Source organism: Tachyglossus aculeatus, chromosome 2 (assembly GCF_015852505.1).
Source record: "Tachyglossus aculeatus isolate mTacAcu1 chromosome 2, mTacAcu1.pri, whole genome shotgun sequence".
Classification (NCBI taxonomy): Eukaryota; Metazoa; Chordata; class Mammalia; order Monotremata; family Tachyglossidae; genus Tachyglossus; species Tachyglossus aculeatus.
The window spans coordinates 130,388,765-130,415,148 of record NC_052067.1 but is presented as its reverse complement, the minus strand read 5'-3'; the positions used below and the strand labels follow the sequence as shown (position 1 = coordinate 130,415,148).

Here is a 26,384-nt window from a genome sequence, read left to right as displayed (position 1 = left end):
GCTTAGAACAGTGCTTTGCACATAGTAAGTGTTTAATAAATGGTATTATTATTATTAGTATTACAGCAGGCTCACAGTCTAAAAGGGGGGAGGCAGACATTAAAACAAGTAAATAGGCATCAATAGCATCAATATAAATAGAATTATAGATATATACACATCAAAACAAGGAAACAGGCATTAATATAAATAGAATTTTAGGTATGTACATATGTAATAATAAAAAAGAATGATATCATCACAAATGGTACTTATTGAGTGCTTACTGTGCACATAGCACTGTCTTAAGTGCTTGGGAAAGTACAAGACTACAGAGTTGGTAAGACACAGTCCCTTTCTCACAATGTGCTTGTGGTCTAGAAGGTGAAAAAGATAATCTAAAAATGATTTATAAATATAATTTAATATTCCCTTTATCTTGGGCAAGTCACTTCTCTTGTCTGTTCCTCAGTTTCCTCATCTGTAAAATGGGGATGAAAACTGTGAGCCCCATGTGGGATATGGACTGTGTTCAACTAATCGGCTTGTATCTATCCCTGGACTCAGTACAGTGGCAATCAATGGTATTTTTTGAGCACTTACTGTGTGCAGGGCACTGTATTAAGCGACTGAGAGAATACAATAAAACAGAGTTGGTAGACCCATTCCCTGCCCACAAGGAGCTTACAGTCTCATGCAGTCATTCCTCATTATAATTTGCTTCACTTTGGGGTCTGTCTTAGAAATCGTCAAAGCCGGGGTCCATAGTGATCTTACCCTGTAGTATTTTGGTTTGTTTTGCGGTTCACTTTGATAAGATTGTCCAGGTCTTGACTTCTTCAAATGAAAAAAAATAAATAAAAAAAGGTCAAATCAGGGAACGATTCAAAAAAATCAAGAAATACAACTAAAGAAGGGGGTGTCTCATTCTGCAAGGTTCATGTCTCACTCTGCAAGGTTCATTAGAATTAATAATATTTAACTTGCATTTTGCCTCACTCCAAGTTTAGCTTTCAATCACAGTTCATTCATTCATTCAGTTGCATTTATTGAGCACTTACTGTGTGCAGGGCACTGTACTAAGCGCTTGGAAAGTACAGTTCAGCAATAAAGAGAGATAATCCCTACCCAACAATGGGCTTACAGCCTAGAAGGGAGGAGACAGACAACCAAACAAGAAAACAGGTATCAATAGCATCAATATGAATAAATAGAATAATGTATATATACACATCATTAAGAAAATAAATAGAATAATAAATATGTACATAAAAACACAAATGCTGCCGGACAGGGCAGGGGTACAGAAGCAGAGTGACACAGTGGAAAAAGCCTGGGCTTTGGAGTCAGATTTCATGGGTTCAAATCCTGGCTCTGCCAATTGTCAACTGTGTGACTTTGGGTAAGTCACTTAACTTCTCTGTGCCTCAGTTACCTCATCTGTAAAATGGGGATGAAGCCTGTGAGCCCCCCGTGGGACAACCTGATCACCTTGTAACCTCCCCAGTGCTTAGAACAGTGCTTCGTCACATAGAAAGCACTTAATAAATGCCATTAGTATTATTATTATTAGAGGGGAGGGTGCGAGGTGGGATGAGGGGAGAAGGAGCAGAGGAAAAGGGGGGGCTTAATCTGGGACTTACTGTACTAAGTGCTTGGGTGAGTACAACAGTTAGTAGACACATTTCCTGCCCACAAGGAGCTTACAGTCTCAGACATTCATTTCACATTATAATTTGCTTCATTTTGGGGTCTGTCTTAGAGATTGTCAAAGCCGAAGTCCATAGTGATCTTACCCTGTAGTATTTTGGTTTGTTGTGCGGTTCACTTTGATAAGATTGTCCAGGTCTTGACCTCTTCAAATGACAAATAAAAAAGGTCGTCAGGGCATTATTCAAAAAAAAAATCAAGAAATACAACTAAAGAGGGCTAGCGTCTCATACTCTGCAAGGTCCGTTAGAATTGAAAATATTTAACTTGCATTTTGCCTCACTCCAAGTTTAGCTTACAATAAAATATGAATTCATTCATTCATTCAATTGTATTTATTGAGCGCTTACTGTGTGCAGAGCACTGTACTAAGCGCTTGGAAAGTACAATTCAGCAATAAAGAGAGACAATCCCTACCCATAGTGGGCTTACAGCCTAGAACGGGGGAGACAGACATCAAATCAAGTAAAGAGGCATCAATAGCATCAATATAAATGGAATTATAGATATATACACAACAAAACAACAGGCATTAATATGAATAAATAGAATCATAGGTGTGCACATATAAGAAAGAATGATACCATCGTCACCAGTGGTATTTAATGAGTGCTTACTGTGTACAGAGCACTGTCCTAAGCACATGGGAGAGTACAATACTACAGAGTTGGGAGATACATTCCCTTTCTCACAATGATCTTATGGTTTAGAAAGTGAAAAAGATACTCTAAAAATAGTTTATAAATACATTTTAATACTCCCTTTAGCTTGGGCAAGTCACTTCTCTTGTCTGTGCCTCAGTTCCCTCATCTGTAAAATGGGGATGAAGACTGTGAGCCCCATGTGGGACATGGACTACGTTCAACTAATTAGCTTGTATCTATCCCTGGGCTTAGTACAGTGGCAATCAATGGTACTTACTGAGCACTTACTGTGTGCAGAGCACTGTATTAAGCACTTGGGAGAGTACAATATAACACAGCTGGTGCTCACAAGGAGCTTACACTCTCATGCTGTTATTCCAAATTATTTGCTTCACTTTGGGGTCTGTCTTAGAAATCATCAAAGCCGGAGTCCACAGTGATCTTACCCTGTAGTATTTCGGTTTGTTGTGCGGTTCACTTTGATAAGATTGTCCAGGTCTTGACCACTTCAAATGAAAAAAAATAAAATAAAAAAAGGTCAAGTCAGGGCATGATTCAAAACAATCAAGAAATACAACTAAAGAGGGCTAGCATCTCAAATTCTACAAGGTCCATTAGAAGAGAAAATATTTAACTTGCGCTTTGCCTCACTCCAAGTCTAGCTTTCGATAAAATATGAATTCATTCATTTATTCAATTGTAGTTATTGAGTGCTACTGTGTGCAGAGAACTGTACTAAGCGCTTGGAAAGTACAGTTCAGTTATAAAGAAAGGCAATCCCTGCCCTCCTTGGATTTACAGCCTAGAAGGGGGGTGACAGACATCAAAATAAGAGGAGAGTGGGAACGGGTGGACTGCCACCATAATTGCACAAGTCCAAGAGACGAAGACTGTCACCTTCCCCAGATCTGCTTTTTAATTAAATTGCAGAGCAGATAAGCAATATGCATCTTCTTCAGAGCAATATGCAGAGAAGCAGCGTGGCTCAGTGGAAAGAGCACGGGCTTTGGAGTCAGAGGTCATGGGTTCAAATCCTGACTCTGCCACATGTCTGCTGTGTGACCTTAGGCAAGTCACTTAACTTCTCTGAGCCTCAGTTACCTCATCTGTAAAATGGGGATTAAGACTGTGAACCCCACATGGGACAACCTTATCACTTTGTATCCCCCCCAGCGCTTAGAACAGTGCTTTGCACATAGTAAGTGCTTAACAAATGCCAACATTATTATTATTATTATTATCTTCTTGCCTGGGGACTCTTTTTTCCCCGAGGAAACACCTCAGATGGTTCTTTGTCATCTGTGTCTGTGTCATTAGAGAAGCAGCGTGGCTTAGTGGAAAGAGCACGGGCTTGCGAGTCAGAGGACGTGGGTTCCAAGCCCGGCCCCGCCATTTGTCTGCTGTGTGCCCTTGGGCAAGCCACTTAACTTCTCTGTGCCCGTTACCTCATTTGTAAAATGGGGATTAAGACTGTGAGCCCCACGTGGGACAACCTGATTACCTTAAGACTACCCCAGCTCTTAGATCAGTGCTTGACACATAGTAAGCACTTAAAAATTATCATAATTTTTCTTATTATTATTGTCTCCATCTCTAGACTGTAACAGCAATATAGGCAGGCAACGCATCTGCTAATTCTGCTGTACTGTACTCCCCCCAGGGGCTTCATACAGTGCTCTGCAAATAGAAAGGGCTGGAAGAATACCACTGATTGATTTGTCAGCATCAGTTAGAGATTAGAGAAGCAGGTCAGTATAAATCGTACCCGGTTGTCCTCTTCATAGCCTGAGGGTTGACTCTGATGACTTCCTCAAGGCCTGGGCTATTAGAAAAATGAAAGGAAATGAAAGGTCAGCAGAATTAGCAGTCATGTTACCTGACCATAATGAGCTTCCAGTCTAGAGAAAAGCAGGGTGGCTCAGTGGAAAGAGCACGGGCTTAGGAGTCAGAGGTCATGGGTTCAAATCCCAGCTCTGCCAATTATCAGCTGTGTGACTCCGGGCAAGTCACTTCACTTCTCTGGGCCTCAGTTACCACATCTGTAAACTGGGGAAAAAGACTGTGAACCCCACGTGGGACAACCTGATCACCTTGTATCCTCCCCAATGCTTAAAACAGTGCTTTGCACATAGTAAGCGCTTAACAAATACCATTATTATTATTATTATTAGAGGAAGAACTGCCTTCCTAAGACCCTTCTCCTCCCTCATCATGGCTGTGAGTCATTGCTTTTCTGTGCTTTAGTTTCCTCATCTGTAAAATGGGGATGAAGACTGTGAGCCCCATGTGGAATGTGGACTATGTTCAACTAACTAGTCGCATCTATCCCTGGGCTCAGTACAGTGGCAATCAATGGTATTTACTGAACAATGGTATTTATTGAACACTTACTGTGTGCCGAGCCCTGTATTAAGTGCTTGGGAGAGTACAATATAATGGAGTTGGTAGACATGTTCCCTGCCCACAAGGAGCTTACATCCCATGCAGTCATTCCAAATTATTTGCTTCACTTTGGGGTCTGTCTTAGAAATCATCAAAGCCGGAGTCCATAGTGATCTTACCCTGTAGTATTTTGGTTTGTTGTGCGGTTCACTTCGATAAGATTGTCCAGGTCTTGACCTCTTCAAATGAAAAAAATAAAAATAAAAATGATAACAAATACCATTATTATTAGAGGAAGAACTGCCTTCCTAAGACCCTTCTCCTCCCTCATCATGGCTGTGAGTCATTGCTTTTCCGTGCCTTGGTTCCCTCATCTGTAAAATGGGGATGAAGACTGTGAGCCCCATGTGGGACATGGACTATGTTCAACTAACTAGTTGCATCTATCCCTGGGCTCAGTACAGTGGCAATCAATGGTATTTACTGAACATCAATGGCATTTATTGAACACTTACTGTGTGCCGAGCCCTGTATTAAGTGCTTGGGAGAGTACAATATAACGGAGTTGGTAGACACGTTCCCTGCCCACAAGGAGCTTACATCTCATGCAGTCATTCCAAATTGTTTGCTTCACTTTGGGGTCTCTCTTAGAAATCATTAAAGCCGGAGTCCACAGTGATCTTACCCTGTAGTATTTTGGTTTGTTGTGCGGTTCACTTTGATAAGATTGTCCAGGTCTTGACCTCTTCAAATGAAAAAAATAAAAATAAAAATGGTCAAGTCAGGGCATGATTCAAAAACTGAAGAAATACAACTAAAGAAGGTTAGTGTCTCATATTCTGCAGGGTCTGATAGAATTGAAAATATTTAACTTGCATTTTGCCTCACTCCAAGTTTAGCTTTCAATAAAATATGAGTTAATTCATTCATTCAATTGTAGTTATTGAGCGCTTACTGTGTGCACAGCACAGTACTAAGCACTTAGAAAGTACAGTTCAGCAATAAAGAGAAACAATCCCTGCCCACAATGAGCTTACAGTCTAGAAGGGGGGAGACAGATATCAAAACAAGTAAACAGGCAACAATCGCATCAATATAAATAGAATTATAGATATATACACATCAAAACAAGTAATCAGGCATTAATATTAATAAATAGAATCATAGGCATTCACATATATAATAAGAAGAAAGAATATCATCATCACAAATGGTATTTATTGAGTGCTCACCATGTACAGAGCACTGTCCTAAGCATATAGGAGAGTACAATACTACGGAGTTGGTAGACACATTCCCTTTCTCACAATGATCTTATGGTTTAGAAAGTGAAAAAGATAATCTAAAAATAATTTAAAAATACATTTTAATACTCTCTTTAGCTGGGGCAAGTCACTTCTCTTCTCTGTGCCTCAATTTCCTCATCTGTAAAATGGGCATGTAGACTGTGAGCCCCATGTGGGACATGGACTGTGTTCAACTAATTAGCTTGTATCTAACCCTGGGCTTAGTACAGTGGCAATAAATGGTATTTATTGAACACTTACTGTGTGCCGAGCACTGTATTAAACGCTTAGGAGAGTACAATATAACAGAGTTGGTAGACACGTTCCCTGCCCACATGGAGTTATTCCACATTATTTGCTTCACTTAGGGTCTTTCTTAGAAATTATCAAAGCCGCAGTCCATGGTGATCTTACCCTGTAGTATTTTGGTTTGTTGTGCGGTTCACTTTGATGAGATTGTCCAGGTCTTGACCTCTTCAAATGAAAAAAAAAATATAAAAGGTCAAATCAGGGCATGATTCAAAACAATCAAGAAATACAACTGAAGAGGTCTAGCGTCTCATATTCTGCAAGGCCCGTTAGAATTGAAAATATTTGACTTTAGTTTTGGCTCACACCAATTTAGTCTTCAATAAAATATGAGTTCATTCATTCATTCATTCAGTCGTATTTATTGAGCACTTACTGTGTGCAGAACACTGTACTAAGCGCTTGGAAAGAAATAATAATAATACTGTTGGTATTTGTTAAGTGCTTACTATGTGCAAAACACTGTCTAAGTGCTGAGGAGGTTACAAGGTGATCAGGTTGTCCCATGGGGGGCTCATAGTCTTAATCCCCATTTTACAGATGAGGTAACGGAGGCCCAGAGAAGTTAAGTGACTTGCCCAAAGTCACACAGCTGACAATTGGCGGAGCTGGGGTTTGAACCCATAACCCCTGATTCCAAAGTCCATGCTCTTTCCACTGAGACACGCTGCTTCTCGTAGAATTCAGCAATAAAGAGTGACAATCCCTGTCCACAATGGGCTTACAGCCTAGAAGGGGGGAGACAGACATCAAAACAAATAAATAGGAATCAATAGCATCAAATACAATTATATATATATATAATATATATATATAATCAATAGCATCAAATAGAATTATATATAATATAATATATATAATACAATATAATTATATATATAATTCTTGTTTTAATGTGTATATATATACACATCAAAACAAGTAAACAGGCATTAATATAAATAATTAGAATTATGGGAATGTACCTACATAATAATAAAAAAGAATGATATCATCATCACCAATGGTACTTATTGAGTACTTACTGTGTTCAGAGCACTGTCCTAAGCGCTTGGGAGAGTACAACACTACAGAGTTGGTAGACACATTCCCTTTCTCACAATGAGCTTATGGTCTAGGAGGTGAAAAAGGTAATCTAAATAATTTATAAATATATTTTAATACTCCCTTTAGCTTGGGCAAGTCACTTCTCTTGTCTGTGTCCCAGTTCCCTCAACTGTAAAATGGGGATGAAGACTGTGAGCCCCAAGTGGGACAAGGACTATGTTCAACTAAGTAGCTTGTAACTATCCCTGTGCTTAGTACAGAGGCAATCAATCAATGGTGTTTGTTGAGCACTTAACTGTGTGCAGAGCACTGTATTAAGCGCTTGAGAGAGTAAAATATAACAGAGTTGGTAGACATGTTTCCTGACTGCAACACGCTTACAGTCTAGAGAGGGAATACAGACATTAAGACAGTGAGCCCCATGTGGGACATGGACTGAGTCCAACCTGATTAACTTTTAGCTATTCTAGGGCTTAGTACAGTGCCTGACACATAATAAATGCTAAACTAATAGCATAAGAATAAAACTATTGCTCTCAGGTTTGATTCTTACTTTCCAAGCAGCTTTTAGAGAAGCAGTGTGGCTCAGTGAAAAGAGCATGGGCTTTGGAGTCAGAGGTCATGGGTTCAAATCCTGGCTCCACCAATTTTCAGCTGTGTGACTTTGGGCAAGTCACTTAACTTCTCTGGGCCTCAGACACCTCATCTGTAAAATGGGGGTTAAGACTGTGAGCCCCACATGGGACAACCTGATCACCTTGTAACCTCCCCAGTGCTTAGAACAGTGCTTTGCACATAGTAAGCGCTTAATAAATGCCATTATTATTATTATTATTTTATTTGGCTCACCTCAACTTTTGCCAAATTTGCTTTCATAGTGAGAAAGCAGGCAACTGGAATACATCAGGGTCATGTAGTGACCAAAGAACAGGATTAAAATGAAGATCCATGTGTAACATGTTGGCATGAAGATGAGTAATTTTTAATTCCAAATTAAATACCATACATTTAGACTAAGAAATGCAGAATTTTGGGTTAGATTATTCTATTCTTCCTTCCTAGGTCTACTTCAGTGTTTATTTTCCCTTCCAATCTGGAAACTCTTTGAAGGCCGGGATTATATCTTTCAATACTGTTCTGCTCTTCCAAAAAAGAGCCCTATTACACCTCTAGCCTGTATGTTTGCTTGTGGGCAGGGAATGTATGCACCAGCTCTGTCATATTGTAGCCCTCCAAGTGCTTAGTACAGTGCTCTATGCACAGTAAGTGTTCAATAAGTATGTTTGTTTGACTGATTGATTGACAGAAATTGTTGGCCACGAATAACTACTCACTCACAGAAAAAGAAACCTAGCCCAGAAATTGCCAGGTCAAATGCTTGAATTCCTTTCAGCACAGTCTAACCCCAACATTTACTTATTCATTCAATCATATTTATTGAGTGATTACTGTGTGCAAAGCACTGTACTAAGCGCTTAGAAGAGTACAATACAACAACAGACACATTCCCTGCCTACAAGAAGTTCACAGTCTAGAACAATCACCGTATTCAAAATAATGGATTTAAAATCCTGCATTCAGCTCCCTTACCATGCCATGTCCTGATTTAAAGACTGTTAGACCTAAAATCTCCATGTATTTCTTTATAAAATGGGGATAATTCCTAACAGTATTTCAAAATGAGGATGTGTTATGTTCCAGCAAACTGAAAAAAAATGTCTCAGAGACTACCAAAAGAAAAAAGGATTTTACAAATGTCAAATAGTAACATAGTCATCCAGTACTGGGCACATCTAGGTCCTTTCATCTTGATCTGATCTGACTACTCAACATCAGGGAGGGTTATATAAAAATCAAACCCTTTATGTCACGGGAGAAAAAAATCCCCATACCTGAAAAAAAGAAAAGACTAAAAGAAACACACCCTGAAGGAAATTTTTAATCAGCTCAAAGAGCTCACCAATTTCTCAGTGAGGCTTTTTTTAAAAAAAAATATTATTTAAGTGCTTACTTTGTGGCAAGTATTGCACTAAATGTTGGGGTAGATACAACCTTCTCAGATTGGACATAGCCCATGTCCCACACAGGCTCATAATCTTAAATCCCATTTTTACAGTTGGGGTAACTGAGGCCCAGAGAAGTGAAGTGACTTGCTCAAGATCACACAGCAGACTAGTGGCAAGGTTGAAATTAGAACTCAGGTCCTTGGCCCGTGCTCTTTCCACTGCTTTCATAGGCTTTCCAAAAACAGTTCCTGAAAGACTAATACCCATCTTCTTTTTGCATTTCCATAGAGTTGCCCAGCCTGTTTTTGTTCTAAAGAATTCCTGTGAGGATAAGAATCAGGCACTTAAAGGATTCTGTTCCTTCATCAAGCACAGGTTAGGGAGAGATTAAATGGGAAATCCTTTTTAATCTTACCTGTTATCATTTTTCTTCGGTGGCAGAGTCACCTTAATGACATCGTCAAGACTGTGGCTTCATGAAAAATGTACAAGAAAGAATCAGCCAAAGAAAGAATACTTCACGGTCCACGAGAGCTAAGTAAAACACTCAGTTCTGCCATAGTGTATGTGTTCACTACAGGTTTTTTTATGGTATTTGTTAAGCACCTATTATTCATTGTCGTATTTATTGAGCGCTCATTGTGTGCAGAGCACTGTACTAAGTGCTTAGGAAGTACAAGTTGGCAACATATAGAGACGGTCCCTACCCAACAGTGGGCTCACAGTCTAGAAATCTAGAAAAATATTCCCTTGCCTGAAAAAAAGAGAAGACTAAAAGAAGCACACCCTGAAGGAAAATTTTGATCAGCTCAAAGCGCTCGCCAACTTCTCAGTGAAGCTTTTTAAAAAAATATTATTTAAGTGCTTACTTTGTGGCAAGTATTGCACTAAATGTTTGCACTAACTCACTAAATATTGCACTAACTAACCCATTATGTTCCAGGCACTGTACTAAGTGCAGGGGTAGATACGTGCTAATCAATTTGGACCCAATCCGTGTCCCACCTGGGGCTCACAGTCTCAATTCCCATTTTACAGATGAGGTAACTGAGGCACAGAGAGTTAAATGACTTGTCCCAGTCACACAGCAGACAAGTGGTAGAGGTTGTGGCTAGAACATTTCTAAGGCGTTAAAATAAAATTTGTCCAATAGTATAAGCCTGTTTGGGTATACAGCATCGGGATGTTGGAGGAAAGTTTGTGTGCGTGTATGCGACGAATGCTAAAATGTATGTTTTCCTTCCAGTGGGGTTTCTCCACATTATAGGAGAACTCTGTTAGAGGAACAGTGAGGCTTAGTGGATAGAGCACATGCCTGGGAGTCAAAAGGACTTGGGTTCTAGTCCCAGCTCTGCCAAATGTCTACACCATCGGCTCCTTGTGGGCAGGAGGCATGCTTTCCAACTCTGTGGTATTGTACTCTCTCAATCGCCAAGAAAAAAATACTATCAAATTGGTTGATTGAAAAATCCCTCCCCCGCAACTGGACTTGCCTCCTGTGGGAACTTGGACAAATCCCTTGAAGTCTCATTGCCTCAGTTTCCTCAGGACTGAAATTTCCTAGTGGGTAGAGAATATGCACATCACCCCCCTCCCTCCGTCCTACCCCCCTCCCTTCCCCACAGCACTCGTATATATTTGTACGTATTTATGACTCTATTTTATTTGTACATATTTACTATATTTATTTTATTAATGATGTGTATCTAGCCATAATTCTATTTATTCTGATGATATTGACACCTATCCACTTGTTTTGTTTTGTTGTCTGTCTCCCCCTTCCAGACTGTGAGCCCGCTGTTGGGTAGGGACCGTCTCTATATGGTGCCAACTTGTACTTCCCAAGCGCTTAGTACAGTGCTCTGCACACAGTATGTGCTCAGTAAATACGATTGAATGAATGAAATGCTGCATGTCTATTATTATTATTATTATTATTATCTGGGAATTCTTAAAAATAGTAAACCTATAATACTTGAAAAACCACTCGAAGTGCTAAAAACTAATTGGTATATGTATTCAGATATTGATGATATTTGTTAAGCGCTTACTATGTGCAAAGCACTATTCTAAGAGCTGGGGAGGATTCATTTATTCATTCAATCATATTTAATAATAATAATGATATTTGTTAAGAGCTTACTATGTGCAAAGCACTTTTCTAAGCGCTGGGGAGGATTCATTCATTCATTCATTCAATCACAGCCCCTGGCACATAATAAATACCACAATTATTAACTAATATTGGTGACATTCGAGAAGGGCGTTTCCGTGGAGCGAAGGGGAGGGAAGTCAGATTGGAAGGGGTCAAGGAGATAACTGGAGGAGAGGAATTTGAGGAAGTACTGATTTATCCAGTATGTGTCCAAGTTTGTGAGGGAATGAAGGAGGGTGAAGTAGCTAATTTGCAGAATGGAGGAGTTGAAAGTGAAAGTGGGAAGTAAGAACATCCACTTGGATATTGAAGTCCCTGAAGATTAGTGTAAGGGACAAGGAGGAGGAGATGAGGAATGAAAAAAAGGTTGCTTACTCTGTCACCCTAGATAATAACAATAATGATGGCATTTATTAAGCCCTTACTATGTGCAAAGCACTGTTCTAAGCACTGGGGAGGTTACAAGGTGATCAGGTTGTCCCACGGGGGGTTCACAGTCTAAATCCACATTTTACAGATGAGGAAACTGAGGCACAAAGAAGTTAAGTAACTTGCCCAAGTCATCATCATCATCATCATCAATCGTATTTATTGACCGCTTACTGTGTGTAGACCACTGTACTAAGTGCTTGGGAAGTACAAGTTGGCAACATATAGAGACAGTCCCTACCCAACAGTGGGCTCACAATCTAAAAGTCTAAAAGTCTAAAAGTCACACAGTTGACAATTGGCAGAGCCGGGATTTGAACCCCTGACCTCTGACTCCAAAGCCCCTGCTCTTTCCACTGAGCCATGTCATTTAACTGCTGTGCCTCAGTCTCCTCACCCATTTTCTTTCTTGTTTAGACTGTGAGCCCACTCTTCTAGATTGTGAGCACACTCTTCTAGACTGTGAGCCCACTGTTGGGTAGGGACTGTCTCTATATGTTGCCAACTTGTACTTCCCAAGCGCTTAGTACAGTGCTCTGCACACAGTAAGCGCTCAATAAATACGATTGATTGATTGATTGACTGTGAGCCCCATGAAGGACAGGGACGGTGTTGTCTGAACTATTATCTTGTATCTTCCCCAGTGTTTAGTACAGGGCTTGACACCAGCAAAGCGCTGAACAAATAGCACAATTTTCATTATCGTTATTATTGTTGTTATTAGGAGGAGGAAGTTTAAAAAGGCAGCAAAACCCCTCAGAACAACGGAGATGAGGTCAGAGGTGGTAATGGTGATCGATGACTACAATAAGTAATTGAAGTGGTTGGTGGAGATCAATGATATAAGCTTCAGAGGAAATGAAGTTTATTTATTTATTTTATTTGTACATATCTATTCTATTTATTTTATTTTGTTAGTATGTTTGGTTTTGTTCTCTGTCTCCCCCTTTTAGACTGTGAGCCCACTGTTGGGTAGGGACTGTCTTTATATGTTGCCAATTTGTACTTCCCAAGCGCTTAGTACAGTGCTCTGCACATAGTAAGCGCTCAATAAATATGATTGATGATGATGAAGGTGAAGGATGGAGGGAATGTGATCATGAGAGAGGTATTTGGATAGGGAGAAGGGAGGGAGCGATGAGCAGGAGTCAGTAGTGGGGAGGAGGGAGGCGGTGAGGAGCCATTCAGGAGAGACTGGTAAAAGAAATGACATCACCTCTCATTTAAACTCAGATTTCACCAATTTTAAAAGAGAGATTCAACAAGAAACCCATCAGATCTTACCCGCTGTCATTTTTTCCAGTTTGGGGATTCACTTGGATGACACTGTCAAGGTCTTGGCTTCTCGAAACGTGGGAAAAAATAATTAAATCCATTATAAGTGGAACCTCCACAAGTAAATCTATGTTGCTTTTTAATCCAAGGAATTCATAGACTGTAAGCTCGTTGTGGGCAGGGAATGCATCTGTTTATTGTTATAGTGAACTCTCCCGTGCTACACAGTCACAATCTAAGTAGGAGGTTGAACGGGTATTGAATCCCCATTTTCCAGATGAGGTAACTGAGGCACAGGGAAGATATGTGATGTGCCCAAGGTTACACTTGGAAGGGCTGGAATTAGAACTCAGTTCCTTTTACACCCAGGCCTGTGGTCTTTCCACTAGATCACACTGCTCATTTAAGACAGAACTAAGGAACTGAGGAGAATAATAATAATAATAATAATAATAATAATAATAATGGCATTTATTAAGCACTTACTATGTGCAAAGCACTGTTCTAAGTGCTGGGGGGATACAAGGTGATCAGGTTGTCCACGTGAGGAGAAGTAAGAAAACCCTGCTGAAAGGAACTACATCTTCCCAAAGGCCAAAGGCCTACTTATCCCCCAAATTCTCGGGGCTGGGACTTTTGGAAGGTCAGGAGTCTAAGTTCATGGGCTCCTTACTTCTGGAAGTTTGGCAGGGAACTTCCTGTGGGTTTTTATAATAATAATAATTTTGGTATTTGTTAAGCACTTACTATGTGCAAAGCACTGTTCTAAGCACTGGGAAGGATACAAGGTGATCAGGTTGTCCCATGTGGGGCTCACAATCTCAATCCCCATTTTACAGATGAGGTAACTGAAGATCAGGGAAGTTAAGTGATTTGCCCAAAGTCACACAGCTGACAAGCGGCGGAGCCGAGATTTGAACCCATGACCTCTGACTTCCAAGCCTGGGCTCTTTCCACTGAGCCACGCTGCTTCTTAGAGCTTTGGGGAACATCAACCAATCAATCGGTGGCATTTATTGAATGTTAACTATGTGCAGAACACTGTACTAAGCACTTGGGAAAGTACAACACAGTTGTAGACGTGATCCCTGCCCTTTAAGGAGCTTACAATTTAGCGGGGATCCTGCATTATGTTGCAGAGATACCCTTTCCAGAAACTTGTTGATCTAAAAATTCTCGCCTGTTCCAAAAAATGTGCTTTTAAGGTAATGCCATGATTATAATGATTGCTTCCTCCCACCCTTTTTCCCTACCTGTATTTTGAAATTAAAGTCTCTTTTTTACTTCAGTTCTGATTATTTCGCTCATTCATTCAATCGTGTCTATTGAGCGCTTACTGTCTTCCGAGCACGGTGCTCAGTGCTTGGAAAGAACGCATTTTGGGACTATAAATTTTCCTCAGGCCTCTCTCTCTCCAAAGAACTATGGAAGTTCAGCTAATCCTGCTCATCTTTCGGCTTTCCCAGGGAGATTGTGCATTACAGTTCCCAAAGCCCTTCTTTTGGTCCACTGGGAATCAGGACCCCTGGGTTCTAGCCCAGACTCTGTAAGTAGGAGAAAGCTTGCTGGGCCTCTGCCATCGGTGGCAATAGCTTCTGACTGAAGAAGCGGCATAGTTGTAATGGATAGAGAAGCAGCGTGGCTCAGTGGAAAGAGCACGGGCTTTGGAGTCAGAGGTCATGGGTTCAAATCCCGGCTCCGCCACTTGTCAGCTGTGTGACTTCGGGCAAGTCACTTCACTTCTCTGGGCCTCAGTTCCCTCATCTGGAAAATGGGGATGAAGACTGTGAGCTCCATGTGGGACAACCTGATCACCTTGTAACCTCCCCAGCGCTTAGAACAGTGCTTTGCACATAGTAAGCGCTTTATAAATGCCATCATTATGATTATTATTACCTTGTATTCCCCAGTGCTTAGAACAGTGCTTTGCACATAGTAAGCATATAATAAATGCCATCATTATTATTATTATTACCTTGTATTCCCCCAGCGCTTAGAACAGTGCTTCACACATAGTAAGCGCTTAACAAATACCATCATTATGATTATTATTATAGAACACAGGCCTAGCAGTCAGAAGGACCTGGTTTGCAATCCTGGCTCCACCATTTCATTCATTCAATTGTGTTTATTGAGCGCTTACCACGTGTACTGTACTAAGCGCTTGGGAGAGTACACTATATCAATAAACTTGCACATCCCCTGCCCACAACAAACTTACAGTCTAGGGAAGGGGAGACAGACTTCAATAATAATAATAATAATAATAATAATAATAATTTTGGCATTTGTTAAGCACTATGTGCAAAGCACTGTTCTAAGCACTGGGGAGGATACAAGGTGATCAGGTTGCCCCATGTGGGGCTCACAGTCTTATAAGTAAAATTACAGATATCAATCATATTTATTGAGCGCTTACTGTGTGCAGAGCACTGTACTAAGCGCTTGGGAAGTACAAATTGGCAACATAAGATATGTACACAAGTGCTATGGGACTTGGCTGCTGAGTGACCTTGGCCAAGTCACTTCACTTCTCTGCCTCAGTTACCTCATCTGTAAAATGGTGACTGAGACGGTGAGCCCCATGTGGGACAGGGACTGTGTCCAACCCTATTTGCTTGTATCCACCCCAGTGCTTAGCACAGGGCCTGGCACATGGTAAGCGCTTAACAAATACTTCAGTTATTATGAAGTGGCAAAGCTGAGATGGGAATCCATGACCTTCTGACTCCCAGCTCTTTCCACTACACTGTGCTGCTTCTCATAATAATAATAATAATAATAATAATAATGATAATGGCATATATTAAGTGCTTACTATGTGCAAAGCACTGTTCTAAGCACTGGGGGGGATACAGGGTGATCAGGTTGTCCCACGTGGGACTCACAGTCTTCATCCCCATTTTACAGATGAGGGAACTGAGGCCCAGAGAAGTGAAGTGACTTGCCCAAAGTCACACAGCTGACTAGTGGCGGAGCTGGGATTTGAACCCATGACCACTGACTCCAAAGCCCGTGCTCTTTTCCACTGAGCCAAGCTGTTTCTAAAGATTGAAGAGGCTAAAGAGGCCATGACTGTTAGTTCATTATGAGAAGCAACCACCTTGGAGTCAGAAGGTCATGGGTTCTAATCCTAACTCCACCAGGTGTCTGCTGTGTGGTCTTGGGAGAGCCACTTCACTTCTCTGGGCCTCAGTTACCTCATCTGCAAAATGGAGATTAAAAATGGAGAACCAGTTGTCTATTTTTTTTATTTTCTAGAATTGATTAGCGGGTGGGGGATTCACAGTAGGTCAGGAGCACTCCAGCACTGCATCATGTTGCCAACTTGTAGTTCCCCAGCGCTTAGTACAGTGCTCTGCACACAGTAAGCGCTCAATAAATACGATTGAATGAATGAATGAATGTGGGATAGGGACACAGTCCAACTTGACTACCTTGTATCTACCCCAGTGCTCAGAATAATGCTTGGAACATAATAAGTCCTTAATAATAATAATGATAATAATAATGGCATTTTTTAAGCGCTTACTATGTGCAAAGCACTGTTCTAAGCACTGGGAAGGTTACAAGGTAATCAGGTTGTCCCATGTGGGGCTCACAGTCTTAATCCCCATTTTGCAGATGAGGTAACTGAGGCCCAGAGAAGTGAAGTGACTTGCCCGAAGTCACACAGCTGGCAAGTGGCGGACCCGGGATTTGAACCCATGACCTCTGACTCCAAAGTCCGGGCTGTTTCCATTGAGCCACGCTGCTTCTCTATGGTAATAATGGTAATGAGTAATTTGGGGATATATATGGTCTATATGGTAATGAGTACCATAATTTTTATCATCATTATGGCAGGGAATGTGTCTGCTAAATCCTCTTGTATCGTAATCTCCCAAGCATTTGAAAGAGTGCTCTGCACGTGGTAAGAACTTAATAAATGCCATTAATTGATAACAGTGGAAATACACCACCCCACCTCCTTGATATCTTTTTTTTTTTTAATTAAGAACAGAGAAAACATTCCACCTTGTCTGAGGAGGATAGAGATGGCTTTGCCCTCTTGGTAGTTTTGTAGGCTGGGTAGAGGAAGCGTCCTGCTTGGAACCATTCTCCCCACCCAGTAGGCGGAATCGAAGTTGACCAAAAGAACTAACTGGTCGAAGGGTTGAGAAGCAGCGTGGCTCAGTGGAAAGAGCCCGGGCTTGGGAGTCAGAGGTCATGGGTTCGAATTCCGGCTCCGCCACTAGTCTGCTGTGTGACTTTGGGCAAGTCACTTCACTTATCTGGGCCTCAGTTCCCTCATCTGGAAAATGGGGATGAAGACTGTGAGCCCCACGTGGGACAACCTGATTACCTTGTATCTATCCCAGTGCTTAGAACAGTGCTTGGCACTTAGTAAGTACTTCACAAAATACCATCATTATTATTATTACTCTATGGGCCTCAGTTAACTCATCTGTAAAACGGGGATGAAGACTGTGAGCCCCACGTGGACAACCTGATTACCTTGTATCTATCCCAGTGCTTAGAACAGTGCTTGGCACCTAGTAAGTGCTTCACAAAATACCATCATTATTATTATTATTCTATGGGCCTCAGTTACCTCCTCTGTAAAATGGGGATGAAGACTGTGAGCCCCACGTGGGACAACCTGATTACCTTGTATCCCCCCCAGCGCTTAGAACAGTGCTTGGCACCTAGTAAGTGCTTCACAAAATACCATCATTATTATTATTATTACTCTATGGGCCTCAGTTACCCCCTCTGTAAAATGAGGGTGAAGGCTGTGAGCCCCACGTGGGACAACCTGACCACCTTGTATCTACTCCAGCGCTTAGAACAGTGCTTGGCACATAGTAAGCACTTAAAAAATACCAACATTATTATTACTAAGGGACAGATAGTGGCCTATTAAAGAATAACAACCATGTAGGTACAGAACACAATGGACGCTACGCTCTGTATACCAGGCTGAATTAACGAGGGACATCAATCGAATGTGAAATTGTGCTCCAGAGGAGGAATAAAGCCATCTTGTTCTTAAAACTAGGGTCAGACGAGCAGCCAGTGTTGGAGGCAACTGACGTGATCGGCCCAAGACTCTTGGGAAAATCTTCCAAAATGGCTGCCATTTTAGGTTTGGTTGCTGATCAATGATTAGTGAGGTACTCACTGTCATTAACTAAACCTTGAGAAGCAACATGGCCTCGCGGGTAGAACACGGGCCTGGGAATTAGAAAGACCTGGGTTCTAATCCTGGCTCTGCCACTTGTCTGGTATGTGACATTGGGCAAGTCACTTCACTTCTATGTGCCTCAGTTATATCATCCGTAAAATGGAGATTAAGACTGTGAGCCCCATGTGGGACATGAATGGATTGGGTCCAACCTGATTATCATTAATTCAATCATATTTATTGAGTGCTTACTGTGTGCAGAACACTGTACTGAGAAGTACAAGTCGGCAACATATAGAGACAGTCCCTACTCAATAATGGGCTCACAGTCTAGGAGGGAGAGACAGACAACAAATAAAAATACGTAGACAGGTGTCAAAATCATCAGAACAAATAGAATTATAACTATATACACATCATTAACAAAATAAATAGAATAGTAAATATGTATAAGTAAAATAAATAGGGTAATAAATCTGTACAAATATATACAAGTACTGTGGGGAGGGGAAGGAGAGGAAAAAGGGAGCTCAGTCTAGGAAGGCCTCCTGGAGGAGGTGAGCTCCCAGTAGGGCTTTGAAGGGAGGAAGAGAGCTAGCTTGGCGGATGGGCAGAGGGAGGGCATTCCAGGGCCGGGGGATGATGTGGGCCGGGGGTCGATGGCAGGACAGGCGAGAGCGAGGTACGGTGAGGAGATTAGCAGTGGAGGGTGCGGGCTGGGCTGTAGAAGGAGAGAAGGGAGGTGAGGTAGGAGGGGGCGAGGTGATGGACAGCCTTGAAGTCCAGGGTGAGGAGTTTTTGCTTGATTCATAGGTTGACAGGCAGCAACTGGAGATTTTTGAGGAGGAGAGTGACATGCCCAGAGCGTTTCTGTACAAAGATAATCCGGGCAGCAGAGTGACATATAGACTGAAATGGGGAGAGACAGGAGGATGGGAGATCAGAGAGGAGGCTGATGCAGTAATCCAGTCGGGATAGGATGAGAGATTGAACCAGCAAGGTAGCGGTTCGGATGGAGAGGAAAGGGCGGATCTTGGCGATGTCGTGGAGGTGAGACCGGCAGGATTTGGTGACATATTGGATGTGTGGGGTGAACGAGAGAGCAGAGTCGAGGATGACACCAAGGTTGCGGGCTTGTGAGACGGGAAGGATGGTAGTGCCGTCTACAGTGATGGGAAAGTCAGGGAGAGGGCAGGGTTTGGGAGGGAAGATAAGGAGTTCAGTCTTGGACATTTTGAGTTTTAGGTGGCGGGCAGACATCCAGATGGAGATGTCCTGAAGGCAGGAGGAGATATGAGCCTGGAGGGAGGGAGAGAGAACAGGGGAGGAGATGTAGATTTGGGTGTCATCAGTATAGAGATGACAGTTGAAGCTGCGGGAGTGAATGAGTTCACCAAGGGAGTGAGTGTAGATAGAGAACAGAAGGGGACCAAGAACTGATTCTTGAGGAACCCCTCCAGTAAGGGGATGGGAGGGGGAGGAGGAGCCTGCAAAGGAGACTGAGAATGAATAGCTGGGGAGATAAGAGGAGAACCAGGAGAGGACAGAGTCTGTGAAGCCAAGGTTGGATAGATTATCTTGTATCTACACCAACTCTTAGTCCAGTGCTTGGCACATAGTAAGCACTTAACTAATACCATTTTTTAAAAAAGCAAACAACCAAAAAAAGCAAACAACACAGTTTCTCTTTGGAAAACAAGTTGGGAATGCTATGAAGGAAAGTTCCAGTAAATCTTACCCAGTGCTATTTTTATTATCGTTGGGATTCACTTTGATGAGCTCATCCAAATCATGGCCGCTTCCAAAAAAAAAAAAAATTCTGATTAGTTAAAATCAATTCCAATATTGAGATGAAAACCAATGGCATTACATGTTGTCGAGAATTCCTCCCCCACACACTTTCCCTATGCAAAAGGAAATTTTGCATGTGACATTTGCATAATCATTCCTAAGGATGTGTTGAAATTTGTTTTTACTTCTAAGATCTGTGATCTCACACTGTCACCGTCTTGGCTTCTTTAATTACAAAGTAGGTGCCAAGCAGCTATAGTTCAGTCAACTATAAAATACAAAATAATACCCTATGTGCTTTAAGGTAAATCTGAAACTCTCCAAGTTCTACCAACAAACCACACTAATTGTCCCTACTCGAAACCTAACTCTTTGGTTTAATACATTTCAAATGAACTACTCGTTAACAACAAGGTGGAATATACTCTATGCTCTCCACCTGGACTTCATAACATTTACCTACTTGAAGTACTGAACGCGTAGTTTTGTCCAAAAATCTATTTTCATTCTAATGAGAATGGCAGCATAGTTTAGGGGAATAGGCATGGGCCTGTGTCAGAGGGCCTGGGTTCTAATCCCAACTCTGCCAATCACCTTCTGGAAGACCTTGAGCAATTTCCTTAATTTCCCCGTGCCTCAGTTTCCTCAACTATAAAATGGGGAATATCTGTTCTCCCTCCTACTTAGGCTGTGAGCCCCTTGCAGCCCAGGGACTGTGTCCAGCCTCATTAACTTGTTTCTAGCCTAGTGCTTAGAATAATGTTGGTCACATATTAAGTGCTTTACCAAAGAAAATGATGGCAGCATAATAGTTTGAAATGAAATCAAACATCCTAGAATCAAATATCAGAATTTCCGTACTAGACAAATGGAGCTATGCTATTGTGATAATGTAACTTTTTCTGAGTGATAAAATGATCGAACATGGGACAATCTGATCACCTTGTATCCTCCCCAGCACTTAGAACAGTACTTTGCACATAGTAAGTGCTTAACAAATGTCATTATTATTATCAGCACTTAGAGCAGTGTTTTGTGCATAGTAAGCACTTAAATACCATTATTATTATTATTATTATTATTATTATTATCTAATTAGGAGCTATACAAAGTGCTTTGCACATAGTGAGCACTTCAATACCATTATTATTATTATTATCTAATTAGGAGCTATACAAAGGACTTTGCGCATAGTGAGCACTTAAATACCATTATTATTATTATTATCTAATTAGGAGCTATACAAAGTGCTTTGCACATAGTGAGCACTTAAATCTAATTAGAAGCTATACAAAGTGCTTTGCACATAGTGAGCACTTACATACCATTATTATTATTATTATTATCTAATTAGGAGCTATACAAAGTGCTTTGCATATTGTAAGCACTTAAATACCATTATTATTATTATTATCTAATTAGGAGCTATACAAAGTGCTTTGCACATAGTAAGCACTTAAATACCATTATTATTATTATTATTATTATCTAATTAGGAGCTACACAAAGTGCTTTGCACATAGTGAGCACTTAAATACCATTATTATTATTATTATTATCTAATTAGGAGCTACACAAAGTGCTTTGCACATAGTGAGCACTTAAATACCATTATTATTATTATTATTATTATTATTATTATCTAATTAGGAGCTACACAAAGTGCTTTGCACATTGTAAGCACTTACATACCATTATTATTATTATTATTATTATCATCTAATTAGGAGCTATACAAAGTGCTTTGCACATAGTGAGCACTTAAATACCATTATCATTATTATTATTATCTAATTAGGACCTATACAAAGTGCTTTGCACATATTAAGTGATTAAATACCATTATTATTATTATTATCACCTAATTAGTAGCTACACAAAGTCAAAACACTGTTCCCTCATCTGTAAAATGGGGATCAAGACTGTGAGCCCCCCATGGGACAACCTGATCACCTTGTAACCTCCCCAGTGCCTAGAACAGTGCTTTGCACATAGTAAGCACTTAATAAATGCCATTATTATTATTATTATTACCATGAGAAAGTGAATCCATAACTCTGAGATCTACAAAACGCCGTGTGTCCTAGAGGAAAGAGCATGGTCCTGGGGGTCAGAGGACCTGGGTTCTAATCCTGGCTCCACCAATGGCTGTGTAACCTTGGGCAAGTCACTTACCTTCCCTGTGCCTCAGTTCCCTCCTCAACAAAATGGAAATTTAATACCTGTCCTACCTCCTTGGGAGAAGCAGCGTGGCATAATACATAGAGCCCGGGCCTGAGAGTCAGAAGGTTATGGGTTCAAATCCCAGCTCTGCCACTTGTCTGAGGTGTGACCTTGGGCAATTCACTTTACTTCTCTGTGCCTCAGTTCCTTCGTCTGCAAAATGGTATGGAAACTGTGAGTCCCAGGAGGGACAGGGACATGCCCAACTCGCTTTGCTAGTGCAAAATATTCCTTTAAGAGAGGGATAAAAATCTCCCATATTTAAAAATGGGTTGAATAGTCAACAGATGGTTGAACATCTGTGAAAACTCTAAATTAGGTCAATTTCCCAAATGGGATCTGCTACCCATAAAACCCTTAACTGAGCTTCTCACTTTCATTTATCTACTTCCTCTGTTATTATGATAAACCCAATTATTATTATCACAGATGGGATTGATGAAGCCCTCCTTTAAAGTGCACTTTTGTTTTTCCAGTCCCTCCATTTAGTCAGCCTACAAAGCATCCCTGACAAGCATAACTCCAAACTCCAACCACTTGCACAGAACATATCCATCATTTTCCTTCCTCTCAGCATCACTGACATGGCAGTGGCCAAGCCCTGGGAGCCATCTCTAGTCACGGACATTTCCAGCACCAGGATGCTGGTGCTGCCTAGGTGAGCAAGCAGCAGATAATAATAATAATAATAATAATAATAATAATAACAATGGCATTTATTAAGAACTTACTATGTGCAAAGCACTGTTCTAAGTGCTGGGGAGGTTACAAGGTGATCAGGTTGTCCCACAGGGGGCTCACAGTCTTCATCCCCATTTTACAGATGAGGTAACTGAGGCACAGAGAAGTTGAGTGACTTGCCCAAAGTCACACAGCTGACAATTGGTGGAGCCGGGATTTGAACCCGTGACCTCTGACTCCAAAGCCCGGGCTCTTTCCACTGAGCCACGCCGCTTCTCCATGGAAGCAGATGGAAGCAAGAGATGGTTCCTTTTTTAAAAAATGGCATTTGATGATGATGGTGACTGAGACTGAGTCTGAGACTGGCCCAGACTGAGCCCCTTCCTTCCTCTCCCCCTCGTCCCTCTCTCCATCCCCCCCCATCTTACCTCATTCCCTTCCCCACAGCACCTGTATATATGTATATATGTTTGTACATATTTATTACTCTATTTATTTATTTATTTATTTTATTTGTACATATCTATTCTATTTATTTTATTTTGTTAGCATGTTTGGTTTGTTCTCTGTCTCCCCCTTTTAGACTGTGAGCCACACTGTTGGGTAGGGACTGTCTCTATATGTTGCCAATTTGTACTTCCCAAGCGCTTAGTACAGTGCTCTGCACATAGTAAACGCTCAATAAATACGATTGATGATGATGATGATGGTGATGGTATTTGTTAAGCGCTTACTATGTGCAAAGCACTGTTTTATTTGTTAAACACCTACTATGTGCCAGGCACCCTACTAGGAGAGATTCAAGGTGGTCCACACAGTCCCTTGTCCCCCGTGGGGCTCACAGTCTTAATCTTCATTTAACAGATGAGGTAACCGAGGCGCAGGGAAGTGAAGTGACTTGCCCAAGGTCACACAATGGACAAGGGGTGGAGTCAGGATAAGAACCCAGGACCTTCTGGCTCCTAGGCCCGTGCTCTATCCACTAGGCTGCACAGCTTTTTGTGTTTTCCTCACATGCACCTCCTCCCCATCGTCCCCTTCATCCTTTCTCCTTTCCTTTTCTCCCCCCACCTCCATCCCTCTCCTTGCCTCCTACCTGCCTCACTTCTGAGATCCTGACCTTCTCACCTAATAAGAAAACTGGATGCTTTAGTCACTTGCTATTTATGTTTTTGGACATAACTAGTAAGGCTAAGATGTCTTCTACCAGAAAATATAACAAGGTGAGAATGGATTTCATTGTAGAGTTGCTATTTCTAAATAATATCACTAAAAAATTGCTAATTCTAAATTATCATCATCATCATCATCATCATTCGTATTTACTGAGTGCTTACTATGTGCAGAGCACTGTACTAAGCGCTTGGGAAGTACAAATTGGCAACATATACAGTCCCTACCCAACAGTAGGCTCACAGTCTAAAAGGGGGAGACAGAGAACAAAACCAAACATACTAACAAAATAAAATAAATAGAATAGATATGTACAAAATAAATAAATAAATAAATAGAGTAATAAATATGTACAAACATATATACATATATACAGGTGCTGTGGGGAAGGGAAGGAGGTAAGATGGGGGGGATGGAGAGGGGGACGAGGGGGAGAGGAAGGAAGGGGCTCAGTCTGGGAAGGCCTCCTGGAGGAGGTGAGCTCTCAGCAGGGCCTTGAAGGGAGGAAGAGAAATTAAATGTTAAGCACTAGCTATGTGTGAAGCACTGCAATAACAGCTGGGGTAGATACAAGATAATCAGATCCCACAAGGGGCTCTTCGTTTAAGTAGGAGGGAGAACAGGAATTGAATCCCATTTAGCAGATGACGGAACTGAGGTATAGAGAAATTCATTCAATCGTATTTATTGAGCGCTTACTGTGTGCAGAGCACTGTACTAAGCGCTTGGGAAGTAGAAGTTGGCAACACATAGAGACGGTCCCTACCCAACAACGGGCTCACAGTCTATGAAATAATAATAATAATAATTATAGCATTTATTAAGCACTTACTATGTGCAAAGCACTGTTCTAAGCACCAGAGAGGTTACAAGGTGATCAGGTTGTCCCGCGCGGGGCTCACAGTCTTAATCCCCATTTTACAGATGAGGTAACTGAGGCCCAGAGAAGTGAAGTGACTTGCCCGAAGTCACACAGCTGACAATTGGTGGAGGTGGGATTTGAACCCATGACCTCTGACTCCAAAGCCCAGGCTCTTTCCGCTGAGCCACGCTGCTTCTCTGAAATGACTTGGCCAAGGTCACATGGCAGAAAAGTGACAGAGCAGGGATTAGAACCCAAATCCTCTGATTCCCAGGCCTGTGCTCTTTCCACTAAGTGACGCTCCTTCCCATAGTCATCAACTTATGGAATCGTCACATCATCGATCGTATTTACTGAGCGCTTACTGTGTGCAGAGCACTGTCAATACCTGATTATTCAGAAACTGATAAACAATGTCTACTGAGGCATATGAGTGTGATCTTTTAGACTGTGAGCCCACTGTTGGGTAGGGACTGTCTCTATATGTTGTCAATTTGTACTTCCCAAGCGCTTAGTACAGTGCTCTGCACATAGTAAGCGCTCAATAAATACGATTGATGATGATGATGATGAACCCCCCCAGCCCAGAACTGGGTTTCCAGAGGCCACAAAGAAAAATGCACAGAGAAGCAGTGTGGTGATTGTCCTCCTTGAAATCAACCCTCATTTGTTGCTCAACCACCAGCTGGTAATTTTAAGCAACATGGCCTAGTGGATAGAGTATGGGCCTGGGAATCAGAAGGTCATGGGTTCTAATCCCTACTCCATCCATTTCATCATCAACCATCAATCGTATTTATTGAGTGCTTACTGTGTGCAGATGAGATAAATGAGGCACAGAGAAGTGAGGTGACTTGTCCGCTGTGTGACCTGGGACAAGTCACCTCACTTCTCTGTGCCTCATTTATCTCATCTGTAAAATGGGGATTAAAACCGTGAGCCCCCCAGGGGACAAGGATCGTGTCCGACCCGATTGGCTTGAATCCACATCAGCGCTTAGTACAGTCCCTGGCACATAGTTGGTGCTTAACAAATGCCATCGTTATTATTATTACTTGCAGCTCCGGCTCACTGCTCACCTGTCTCCCCCTTCTAGACTGTGAGCCCGCTGTTGGATAGGGACCGTCTCTATGTATTGTCAACTTGTACTTCCCAAGCGCTTAGTACAGTGCTTTGCACACAGTAAGCGCTCAATAAATACGATTGAATGAATGAATGAAGGTGCGGTGAAGGGAGTGAGCCTGGTTAATAGTGGTGAAACTCAA

General features: G+C 41.5%; 1 protein-coding gene across 1 annotated transcript in view; it reads right to left on the bottom strand.

Moving 5' to 3' along the window:
• SCEL (sciellin) overlaps window positions 1-26,384 on the bottom strand; it is a 184,279-nt gene that overhangs the window by 63,674 nt on the left and 94,221 nt on the right. Inside the window, exons 27-31 of the mRNA XM_038742716.1 lie at window positions 20,128-20,187; window positions 13,232-13,288; window positions 9,779-9,835; window positions 6,416-6,475; window positions 4,099-4,155 (exon numbers count right to left, since the gene is read on the bottom strand). Coding sequence (XP_038598644.1) covers window positions 4,099-4,155; window positions 6,416-6,475; window positions 9,779-9,835; window positions 13,232-13,288; window positions 20,128-20,187 — 291 coding nt within the window. The remainder of the gene's footprint in view (window positions 1-4,098; window positions 4,156-6,415; window positions 6,476-9,778; window positions 9,836-13,231; window positions 13,289-20,127; window positions 20,188-26,384) is intronic.